This window comes from Perognathus longimembris, chromosome 27 (genome assembly GCF_023159225.1).
Source record: "Perognathus longimembris pacificus isolate PPM17 chromosome 27, ASM2315922v1, whole genome shotgun sequence".
NCBI classification, from domain to species: Eukaryota; Metazoa; Chordata; class Mammalia; order Rodentia; family Heteromyidae; genus Perognathus; species Perognathus longimembris.
The window spans coordinates 5273676-5285975 of record NC_063187.1 but is presented as its reverse complement, the minus strand read 5'-3'; the positions used below and the strand labels follow the sequence as shown (position 1 = coordinate 5285975).

Genomic DNA, 12300 nt, shown 5'->3' with positions numbered 1-12300 from the left:
ACATCAAAGTTAACTTCATCCCTGGGGCCTCCCTATCTTGGGGTCTTGGAGGAAATCAGCACCTGCGATGAAGAAGGAGAATCTGCAAACATGTTGTCCAACGCATGTTTTTCTCCTGGATACAAAGCCACAGATGCAGAGCCCCAGGAAAGAGTTTTACACATTCTTCCTGGGGATTCACAAGAGGCTTCAATGTCAATGTCAATTAAAAGACTCATGAGCACCCATACAAAGACAGATGAATATATATACATACCGGAGACACTGGGTCTCAGCTCCAGAGAGAATTTCAGCTTGGCAGATGCTTCAGGGATGTGCCTTTGGGTTTTCATACTCGTTTTGCTCCAGTTTCCCCTCCTTCTCAGGTCTTGGGCCGGCACTAGCTGCTTTTCTACAATGAAACAGCGAGCACACATGGATGGAGATGTGATGCTTGCTGCGTTTTTCCCCCTCTACACATTGGGAACCGAGGGAAGTCACAGCGATGCTTCCAAGGATGAAGAGAACAAGCCGTAAGTAGCTCAGCATTTTATTTCCAGTAGTGTTTGCTCCTCAGGATGGGCCATGGCTGTGGGAATTTTGGCTTCATAGATGAATGCTCTCTATCTTCTTTACCCTGACCTCCCATCCCTAGTCACCAGAAACAGCTCCATTTCATTATGCTATCATGCATCTATTGTAATTTTCTACCTGCTACTAGGAAAGAACTTGAGGTAACCTCTTCTCTTTATTCCAGCACTGCTGTATCTCCTGAAGCCCAGTTCTCATTGCAGAGAATGAAGTGCTGTTCACACACACACACACACACACACACAACAACAACAACAACAACAACAACAACAACCCTGAGTCAATGGCATGTATTCTGTACTAAAAGGCTTCAGACACAATTGTTCCTCACAAACCAGCAGTCTGAGATTTATTTGCTAACACTTATATTGTGAGAATGTTGATAAAATTTCTTATTGCTGCTGGCTCATGACTGTAATCGTAGCTACACAGGTGGGTGGTCTCTGAAGACTGGGATTTGAAGGCAGCTAGAACAAACAGATCTAGGAGAACTTTATTTCTAATTAAGCACACATAACTGGAGGAGAACTCTAGATCAAGTGGTAGATGATAGCCTTGAGGAAATAAGCTCAAGAATACTATCTGGATTCTGATTTCAAGTGGTAGGACTCTCTTTCTCTCTCTCTCTCTCTCTCTCTCTCTCTCTCGCTCTCTCTCTCTCGCTCGCTCTCGCTCTCTCTTGCTCTCACTCTCTTACTGTAGAAAAGTACTCTTTCAAATTAAGCACTGTGGCATTATTTCATGTCAGATATATATGTGCCACAATCGAGACATAACCAGGCATTATAAAAGATCCCTTAAAAGAGAATTTTATCTGCCCACAGTGAGTTCTGTTTTACTCATGCACATGCAAAACCTTGGCAGAGGGTCTCAGTTAGAAATGGCTATACAAAAGAAAAGAAAAATGTCTATAAGGGAACTTCAAGATATTCTAGCAGCATGTTCCATACCCATCACAAGAGAAAGTATCATTGCCTCCGTCATTTTTATTCTTTTTCAAGTGCTTGTGTGACAAGTGCATCCTGAGGTAGCTGCCCACAGTTTGGAGCTGAGATAGCTGGGATACAATTACTCCCATCCCTGCTATTGAAGACATATCTTATCTTTATCTTATATGTCATGGTTATTTCTGCTTATCTTTCCTTTCTGCTAGTCCTGGTACCCCAAGGCTTGGGCACTTCACCCTGAGCTTTATTTTACTCAAGGCTAGTGCTCTACCACTTGAGCCACAGCTCTCTATCTGTCATCTTTTGGTTGTTAAATGGGGATTAAGAGTCTCACAGACATCCCTGTCCTAGATGGGTTCAAAACCTTATCCTCAGACCTCCATTTCCTGAGTAGGTAAGACTACAGGCATGAATCACCTGTGCCTAGGGTACTGTATTTGACTTATTCCCCCACTCTCTACCCTTGTTTTGCTGATCTTCCTTCTTTTACTTCCCCAAAATATGGTTGTGTATTTTTGTTAATGTGGTAATATAGAGACATTAAGTATTAGAGTTTCGGCTGGTGGATGTTCTTAGCTATCTACAGATACAAAGAGAAGAATGGTCTGCATGAGGTACATTTTCATGCATGGTATTGAGAACAAATAGCAGTATTTATTCATGATATGTTTCTTGTATCAGTGGATCACTGCCATTAGACATTATTAACTTAATTATTTGACTCGATTCTATATCCACTTATGTTCCAACAATGTTCCTTTACTATTATACAAGATGGTATTTGTGCCAACTATCTGGTTCATTTCGTAGCTCTCCACTCCATGTCACATACTTTGATTATAGTCACCTTCTCTATTTATTCATAACTGTTTTGTACCTAATCCCACATTCTTTTTCTCTCTCCCATGTCTCTAATTTTCTCTGTTCCTTTTCAGCTTTCTTAGATTGTTAGCATTAGAGGTATGAGCCACTAATGCTGAGCTTGCTTTACACTCTTAACTGGCCTTTTCTCCCAAGGCTAGTGCTCTACCACTTGAGCCACATCCCCACTTCTGGCTTTATGTTGGTTAACTTGGAATAACAATGACATACTGCTTTTATGCTCCAGCTGCTTTTGTCTCTGGTTTATCTGCTGGTATTTCTGCAGGTAATTTTAATCATGTGGGGTATACCTAATTTTTAATTATTATGTACCATCACCCAAACTGCAATTCTTCTGGACTTTTTAATTTTTATTGTATTCTAGAATTACCGCAAATTATATTTTGAAGAGATACCATTGTGATATTCACATACATGTATGCAGTACACTTCGAACAAGTTTACCTTCATCTTCTTGTATTTACTACTATGGAAATTAAGAAGTAAATTTCAGAAGATGCTTCTGTGTGCCAGAACATTCACATGTAGAGTGGCTGGCTTGTTTTATACAGAGGTAGATTTAGGTGTAAATGAATGACTAATAGACCTGTAAGTTATATACCTATTAATATATATAATGTCCTCACTAAAATGATAAGCCTCTAGTTATCATGGCATTTATGTGAAGAACTTTACAGCAACAGGCAATAAATGAAAATGTAAACTCATTCTTTCTCCATGGGAACCTTCAAGGTAATAATCTTTAGGCTCTTTTCTTATAACATTTAATTTACAGATTCATTAATATATCTGGAGTAGCTACTTCTTAGGGTCTACCACAGGGAAATGGCATTTAAATACTATATTTCTAGCATGATTCTCCAGCTCAGATCATATCTCTTGAGGTTTTATATACTTGATGTCATCATAATGTAAACGGAATCACTCAAAACATGGAATTTTTCCCACAGCTGGAGCTAGTTACAACAAGATAAAAACAATAGAATATTTGGTGTCTCATGAGAGCCTATTCCATATGTAATGGAAAAGAGATTTTTGTTGAGGTGCATGCCACAATGGAGAGTAAGGGACATCTCTTTCAGCTGAAGTAAATTTCTGGATCTCATTGGTGTCCTTATCTAAGCATAAGATACTACATTCACCTTCATCACAATAGGGGGTAATGGTTTAACATACTCATTGCAAATGAAGCAAGCATTCAGCCCAAAGTAATAAGTTCAAAGTAATAAGTCTGAAGTAGTCCTCCTAAATTTCAGTGCTCATTTTCCAGGTTTACTTTCCAGAACTACCAGTTTGTTTTGGCCTTGACTTTTGCTGTTGAAGAGATCAACGAAAACCCTGCTCTTTTACATAACGTGACTCTAGGGTTTGATATCTCTAGTGTTCAATTTGAAGCTTGGAAAGCATTTAAAAATCCTTTCATGAGCCTTTTTGGGGACTATAACAGTCCAAACTACTATTGTATGAGAGAGAGCAAGTCTATAGCAGTACTAACAGGACCATCAGGATTAACATCTGCCCAAATGGGGACATTACTGGACCTCTACAGGTTTCCACAGGTGAGGATGGGAAGAATATATATATATATAAAAGGTCATTTGGTGCCATTACAGGTGTTAGAACTGCATGGTGTGAAGAGACTGGATTTACAAACCTATCAAAATTTTTAACCTTATCAATTTGAATTAATTTATATATTGTCAAAGTGATGTACAGGGGGGTTACAGTTTCATATGTCATAAGTCTCCTGAGTAGCTAGGATAACAGTTGTAACACACATACACACACACACACAAACACTCAGGTACTAGATATGTTGAATGAAGTAAGTCAGTCTCAGAAAGAGAATGGTGCCATGTGTTCTATTATATGTGAAAGTTAAACGAAAATATGAACATAAGGGCTGGGGATATAGCCTAGTGGCAAGAGTGCCTGCCTCGGATACACGAGGCCCTAGGTTCAATTCCCCAGCACCACATATAAAGAAAACGGCCAGAAGCTGCGCTGTGGCTCAAGTAGCAGAGTGCTAGCCTTGAGCGGGAAGAAGCCAGGGACAGTGCTCAGTCCCTGAGTCCACGGCCCAGGACTGGCCAAAAAAAAAAAAAAATATGAACATAAAGTACAAAATAAGTATGGACCACATGCACATCAATATGCATATAAACAAGTTTTATCCATGTAGCACATATTGGCTTGGAATTCCTTGTTATGACCTCATTCATCTAACAGAATAAAACAACTGAATGCAAGACAAACAAAGCTGGGGATGGGGATATGGCCTAGTGGCAAGAGTGCTTCACATATGTAGAAAACGACCAGAAGTGGCACTGTCGCTCAAGTGGCAGAGTGCTAGCCTTTAGCAAAAAGAAGCCAGGGACAGTGCTAAGGCCCTGAGTCAAAGGCCCAGGACTGGCAAAAAAAAAAAAAGAAAAGAAAAAGAAAGAAAGAAAAATGAAGCATATGTTGTCTAAGCCGTGTAGGTATTAAAGGGATGTGCAAAGGGGCAAAGAAACAGAGAGTACATGGTTGGAAAAATAAAACACAATATTCAGTTGACATATGTTAAAATGAAATTGGGAATGTGTATGATTGATATAGATGGGAAAAGCTGACTGAAATAGTGACAACAAAGGCCAAGAGGCATTGTATAAACAAATTGATATGTACTAAACTATCAAAAGTTATTTTATAGGTCTGGGAAACAGGCTTAGTCTTAGAGTGCTGGCCTTGCATGCATGAAGCCCTGGGTTCGATTCCTCAGCACCACATACGCAGAAAAATCCAGAAGTGGTGTTGTGTTAGAGCACTAGCCTTGAGCAAAAAGAAGCTCAAAGGCAGTGTCCAGGCCCTGAGTTCAAGCCCCAGGACTGGCAAAAAAAAAATTATTTTCTATTGTCGGGCACTGGTGGCTCATGCCTGCAACCCTAACTACTCAGGAAGCTGAGCTATGACGATTATGGTTCAAAGCCAGCCAGAGCAGGAAAGTCCATGAGACACTTCTCTCCAATTAACCACCAGAAAATGAGAAGTGGTACTAAGGCTAAAGTAATAGAGTGTTGGCTATAAGCTCAAGGATAGCACTTTGGGATTGCCCAAAGTTGAATCCCCACGGATGAAAAAAATAATCCTTTCATTAAATATTAAAGGAAAAACACACTTTCCATCTACTTCAACTTGTTACATACTGCACATCATGATTGAAACTGTGGTGGATAGAAATCTTCTCATTCATGGAGCGTCCAACTTTCGTTCCTTTTAGCTCACCTTTGGGACTTTTGATCAAGCCCTGTGCGACCATAACAAGTTCCCTGCTCTCTATCAGATGGCCCCAAAGGACACATCGATGGCCACTGCCATGGTCTCCTTGCTGCTTCACTTCAGATGGAACTGGGTGGGACTGCTAACCTTAGAGGACGAGAATGGCTTGTGGATTCTTCTTGCATTGAAAGAAGACATGGCCAAGAACAGAATCTGTATATCCTTTGAGCTAACAATCCCAAATTATGCCGTCTCACTAAAATTCATGGCACTTAGTGACCAGATTAATAAATCTTCTGCAAATGTCCTCATCATATGTGTGGATAATGAATCCCTACTGTATTTAATGACCTGTGTGGAGCAGTATTTCATAAAAGGCAAAGTTTTTATCATGAACTCACAGTGGGATTTCACCACGAGGAGGAGATATTTCCTGCTAGGATCTTTTCATGTCCCTCTCCTTTTCTCACACCATCACCCAGAGGTTTCTGGATTTGCAAATTTTGTCAAGGCAGTGAACCCTTCCACATACCCAGAAGACTTTTTCCTGGCTAGGCTGTGGTTTCTCTCTTTTAATTGCTCAGATTCTGAGTCTGACTGTGTAACATGGGAGAACTGTCCTCGTGATGCCTCCTTGGATTGGTTGCCAGGGCACACTTTTGACATGACTATGTCTGCAGACAGTTACAATATATACAACGCTGTCTACGCTGTGGCCCAGGCTCTCCATGAGATGTTTCTTCATCGCACCGAAGTACAAACAATGGGAAATAGAAAAGGAATAGTGCCTTCCCCTGAACAGGTAAGGCCTTTTCTTTCAGGTGGCAAATACCATGAGCAAAGTCGCTTCTTAAATGGTTTTCTTACCATATGAAATTAAATATTTCAGGTATTTCACAGAACACAAGAAATTATACTTGTATAAATGCCCGTGAGGCACCCAAGACATGTATCCATATGCTCGTCTGAAAAATCAGGCCAGTAACAAGGACAAAATTAATTTTATATTTTATAAATTCTTTCATTTACAAGTGACCTCAACATTGTCATAGCTGACGTTTAGAAAACTGTAAATGCAATTTTTTTCCTATGAATTTCTTTTTATTTGGCTAGTCCTGAGGCTTGAACTAGAGGCCTGGGCAGTGTCCCTGGGCTACTTTAGCTTAGGGATAGCACTGTACCACTTGAGCCACAGTGCCACTTTCAGCCTTTTCTGTTTATGTGGTACTGAGGACTAAGCTGTATTCCCAGCCCCTCCCTATGAATTTCTTACATAAAAGCAAAGGATGACCTGCTAAAAGAAGTTCAATATATTTTCTTAAGTGACAGTTTCAGTGTGCTGTAGATATTAATCATGAAGCAAGCATACACTAGAGACATTCATAAAATAAGTGCTTGTGGCAAACTGTAGCTAGGCAAGTGAGAACTGTTTCATTCATGACTATTTACATGGAATTGGCTTCTCTTGAATTCTGAATCAGAAGTTAAAAGCAATAAGGAGCTTTGCTTAGATAAAGTTTTTTATCTTAACTCTGGAATAAACTTCAACATAAAATGGTGAATCTCTTTTAGCTGCATGGTTTTCTGAAGAACATCCAATTTCACAATCCTGCTGGAGATCAAGTGATTTTGGATGAAAAAAGGAAGTTGGAGGCAGAGTATGACATTGTAAACATTTGGACTTTTCCAGAAGGTCTTGAACTCAAATTGAAAGTAGGAAAGTTTTCTCCATATGCTCATCAACTGTCTTTCTCTGAAGATATGGTAGACTGGGCCATGAGAACCACAGAGGTGGGTTGGGTTTAACTGTAATGATTTTAAAGACATGTAAGTAAGACAAATTCACCCTTAAAATGTACATCTGTTTGAATGCCAACAATTTAGTCCTGAATACAACCTACTCAGGTGGCTGAGATCTGAACATCATGGTTTGAAGTCAGTTCAATCACGAATACCTGTTGAGATTCTTTTGTTCATTTAACCACCAAAAAAGCAACTTGGATGCTGATAGCTCATGCCTGTAATCCTTTTTCCTCAGGAGACTTACATCCTCAGATCTAAGATTGTGTAAGTCAGTTTAAAGCCTGACCTGACAGGAAAATCGCTGAGACTCTTATATCAAGTGACTACCGAAAAGCTTGGGGTTTGATGTGGCTCAAGCCCTAACAAAAGGCACACATCTTGTTTTAAAGCTGTAGGATAAGTATCACAACAAAAAAAAAGAAATTAATAGTCCCTAATGTTCATTAGGAATATTGGCCTAAAATATAAATTGCATATTTCTTAGCATGTTTCTAACACTTTGACAAAGTACCGCAGTAATTGTATGGCTGAAGGCTTTATTTGCTGCCTATTGTGGAGATTCATTCATTCGTTAGTGGGCTTACCTACTTAGGCTTTCTCTCATCAAAGTGTGAGAATCATTCAAAGAGTTTATGTGACAGGATTATCACATCATGGCCACTGGAAAGGTAAGAAGAAGATATAGTGGGTATGGGGTCCACATAACCCTACAAAAAGGGAAGACTTGGCATTATTTACAGCATAATTGTACAGCCTCAAAGAGGATTATTCCTCCTTGCTCTTCACAATTTCACAGATGAATATTAGAGAACATCAATTCAAAGAAACTCCATAGCACTGGCCAATAACATTTACTTTTGCGCCATTAATCTCTTATCTTTTGAAGTTTTCACACTTCTCTGTAGCTCAACAGACTAGAGATCAAGGCTACAGCTCATAAGCCATTTGGGATCACATGATAAGCAATCTATAACAGATTCGATTTACTGACTGGATTTATGTGCATCAAAATTCTATGCCTAATAATCCGATTCTTTAAAATAATGAATGCCTGGGAATGTAGGTCAAAGTCTGGACAGTTACTGATTTCTATCAGATTTCCTTCAGCCTCCTCACTCTGTCTGCAGTGAGAGTTGTGGTCCTGGATTCAGGAAATCCCCACAGGAGGGAAAGGCTGCCTGTTGCTTTGACTGCATCCCTTGCTCAGAAGAAGACATTGCCAATGAGACAGGTAAATTCGTGGCGGAGGGAGAAATTCATAATCTCTCCTGGAGTGCCCCCAATATATGCAAGCAATGAAAAGGTCATGTGTTAAGACTGCAGAATCAACTTCGTGCTTCCTTCACGTAGCAATTTAATTGCAACAAGAATGATAAAGCCTCTTGAAAAAACAGATAAGCATGGGCTCTGAATTACCAATAGGATTAATGTTTTTCTTCTCTCTTGTATGCATTTCTTTTTTTTCTTTTTCCTCATTTAATTTGTTTATTCTTACATGCATTTCTATTCAACTTCTCAGTCATGTAAGTTTAATTGCTATCATATGAAATGCAAAGCCTTGTTAGATACTAGGTCTTCTTCGTGTTTCTCAAAAGTACCTTGAAAATGCAATGAAAACATCAACTTGTACATCTTTATTTCCTTGTGCCCAGAACTGTTTTTGCAAAAGAGCAAGTGCAAAGAGGTGTGTTTGGGTTCAGAAGGAGTAACAAGTGTTTTGCATAGCATGATTTTATAGCTTTAAATAGTGATTTCATTTTCTGTTCTCCACCACTTTATGGAGGCATGGGAGAGACGAATACAAAACATTAAGGAAAAGTCACAGTATTTTTATTTACATTGCAAAGAGACATCTAGGGAAGTGCAAGCTTTACTATCCATGATTGTGAATGAGCTATTTCAGTTGTCAAATCAGGCTCAGGATTATTATGGCAGCATGAGAAGGTGCTGAGAACAATTGTAAAGATATTAGAATGGCAACAAATATTATCTGTGATATTCACTACAACAAAAAATGTTCCAATCAGACTGAAAAACAGAACGTGGGCACGAGTATGAGAACATGGTAAAGACACAAGGGTAATAGTCAACATGTCTGGCAGTACTTGGTAATATTTACTTCATGCTAGCAAGTACTGATATGTCAGAATTAACTGTATATAGGGATTTCGTAATTTCTTTTTACATACTGGAAATGCACTAATGGTTATTTTACTTCTCACCAGACATGGAGCAGTGTGTGAAGTGTCCAGGTCATCAGTATGCCAACACACAGAGAAACCAGTGCCTCCCAAGAGCTGCAAGCTTCCTGGCTTATGAGGAAACCTTGGGGATGGCCTTGGCCTGCATGGCTTTTGTTTTATCAAAACTCACAGCAGCTGTTCTTGGGGTCTTTGTGAAACATCACAACACGCCCATTGTCAAGGCAAATAACCAGGGTCTCAGCTACATCCTGCTCATCTCCCTCATCTTCTGTTTTCTCTGTTCCTTGCTCTTTATTGGCCATCCCAACACAGTCACATGTATTCTACAGCAAACCACATTTGCAGTTGCATTCACTGTCGCAGTTTCTGCTGTCTTGGCCAAAACTGTCACTGTGGTTCTGGCCTTTAAGGTCACTTCTCCAGGGAGAAGGATGAGGTGGCTGCTGGTGTCTGGGGCTCCTAACTTCATCATTCCCATCTGCACCCTGATCCAGGTGACTCTCTGTGGAATCTGGCTGGGAACCTCTCCTCCCTTCATTGACACAGACACATACTCTGAACATGGCCACCTCATCCTACTGTGTAACAAGGGCTCCCTCACTGCCTTCTACTGTGTCTTGGGATACTTGGGCTCCCTGGCCCTGGCTAGCTTCACTGTGGCTTTCCTGGCCAGGAACCTGCCTGACACCTTCAATGAAGCCAAGTTCCTGACCTTCAGCATGCTGGTGTTCTGCAGTGTGTGGCTCACCTTCCTGCCTGTCTACCACAGTGCCAACGGCAAGGTTATGGTGGCTGTGGAGGTCTTCTCCATCTTGGCCTCCAGTGCAGGGCTCCTGGGCTGCATCTTTGTGCCCAAGTGCTACATCATCTTGATAAGACCAGATAGGAATGTTCTGCATGGCTTCAAGCATAAAAGATATAGAAGTATAAATAAGCATTGTTAAGATTAAACTTGTTGGGGCTGGGGATATGGCCTAGTGGCAAGAGTGCTTGCCCCGGATACATGAGGCTCTGGGTTCGATTCCCCAGCACCACATATACAGAAAATGGCCAGAAGTGGCGCTGTGGCTCAAGTGGCAGAGTGCTAGCCTTGAGCAAAAAAGAAGCCAGGGACAGTGCTCAGGACCTGAGTCCAAGCCTCAGGACTGGCCAAAAAAAAAAAAAGAACGTGAATCATGGGCTGGGAACATGGCTTAGTGGTAGAATGCTTGCCTTGCATGCAGGAAGCCCTGGGTTCAATTCCTCAGTACCACATCAACAGAAAAAAAAAAAAAGATTAAACTCGCATGTTTGATCATTATATGGATTTTCTGCACTATGTCTACACTCATTTTCCAGTCCTGTAGTTATTTTTATTTTGAAATTTTTACTTCAATTATTATGGATGTATTACGATTTTTCTTACATATTTTTGGTTCCTTCTATTTAATATGCATTTAATCTTATTCGGTCTTCTTAAAGTCTTTTGAACTAAGTCCTAGTTGAAGGGCTAGGTGTACACATAATGACACATAACACTGGTAAGTTCTTTGCTCTTGGGCTAATTCCATCCCAGCAAGGTGTTCAGGTACCCTGATGGGTAGCAGCATGATATTATCAAGACAGCCTCATGAAATCACAGAGAGGGACTAGGAGACCCTTCATCTCACAGCAAGAAGGCTGCCAGTTCATCTCCCAAGTGCCTTTACTTAGAAGGCATTGAACTTTGCCCATGAATTGTGATGCTTCCATGAGTTCCTCATTCTAAAACAAGGCAGACATTTCCCCTTAGTAACAACAACCATTAGCTGAGCACAACATTTTCATTTGGCTTGGTCCTCAGGCTTGCACTCAGGGCCTGTGCACTCTCCCTGAGCTTGTTTGCTCCAGGCTAACACTCTACCACTTTGAGCCACAGCACCACTTTCAGTTTTCTGGTAGTTCACTGGAGACAAGAGTGTCATGGACTTTCCTGCCTAGCTGACATGGAACCTGTAAGGTCCATCCCTGGAAGGCTCCATGTAGGTGCCCCCACCTCATTAAGTCTCCACCCAGTTACCTGGGTAACCAGCAGACCTGGAGGCAGTTACCTTCCCTTTCCCTGAGGTCACATCCTAATCCACCTGGCCACACCCCTTGCTCCTGCCCTTAATAAAGCAGGGCTGGGTGGGGGTCGCCCTCTCTCCTTTCTCTCTGGCCATGGATCATCTTGGCCACAGGCCAGCAGTTCAGTAATAAACTTTCTCTCCTGCCTGAATACCGTGTGGCATTCTCCTTTACTGGCTACCTACTTTTAAAACTTAACAGAACCATGATCCTCTGATAGCAGCGTCCTGAATAGCTAGGATTTCAAGCATGTGCCAAGTGGTACCTGACATTGTGAATTTCCCCTCAGTCAAGCATGTCCTCAGACTTCCTTATGGACTAGAATGTACTCTGAACCACTTGGCAAGATTGTAAGGGCAGCTGGCATTGTCTGGTTTTTAAACATAGATGCTAAAGTCAGACTGCATAGGATTGAATCATCACTGAGCTTCTTGACAAGTTAATTCAATGGACTATTATTTTATACAGAATAATATTTGGCCCATAGGAAGTCTAGTGTGTACACCAGAAGTCTGTTCTATACCAGATACCCAGGTGGACCTCAAACCCAC

The 12300-nt window shown here is 40.9% G+C and overlaps 1 protein-coding gene across 1 annotated transcript; it reads left to right on the top strand.

Annotated features, from left to right (window-relative positions):
• The first annotated feature begins 414 nt into the window (after positions 1-414).
• LOC125342764 (vomeronasal type-2 receptor 116-like) lies at positions 415-10608 on the top strand. The gene is made up of 6 exons (XM_048335074.1): positions 415-512; positions 3670-3958; positions 5659-6459; positions 7230-7448; positions 8568-8691; positions 9686-10608. Exons 1-6 carry the CDS (start codon positions 415-417, stop codon positions 10606-10608), a joined length of 2454 nt encoding a protein of 817 aa, XP_048191031.1.
• Positions 10609-12300: the final 1692 nt, after the last annotated feature.

What these genes read in the sequence shown, in the direction of transcription:
- LOC125342764 (XM_048335074.1), top strand. Translation starts at nt 415, where the DNA reads ATGGATGGAGATGTGATGCTTGCTGCGTTTTTCCCCCTCTACACATTG. An exon ending in AAGGATGAAGAGAACAAGCC is followed by an intron (nt 513 to 3,669) that starts GTAAGTAGCTCA and finishes CTCATTTTCCAG; the next exon opens with GTTTACTTTCCAGAACTACC. An exon ending in AGACATTGCCAATGAGACAG is followed by an intron (nt 8,692 to 9,685) that starts GTAAATTCGTGG and finishes ACTTCTCACCAG; the next exon opens with ACATGGAGCAGTGTGTGAAG.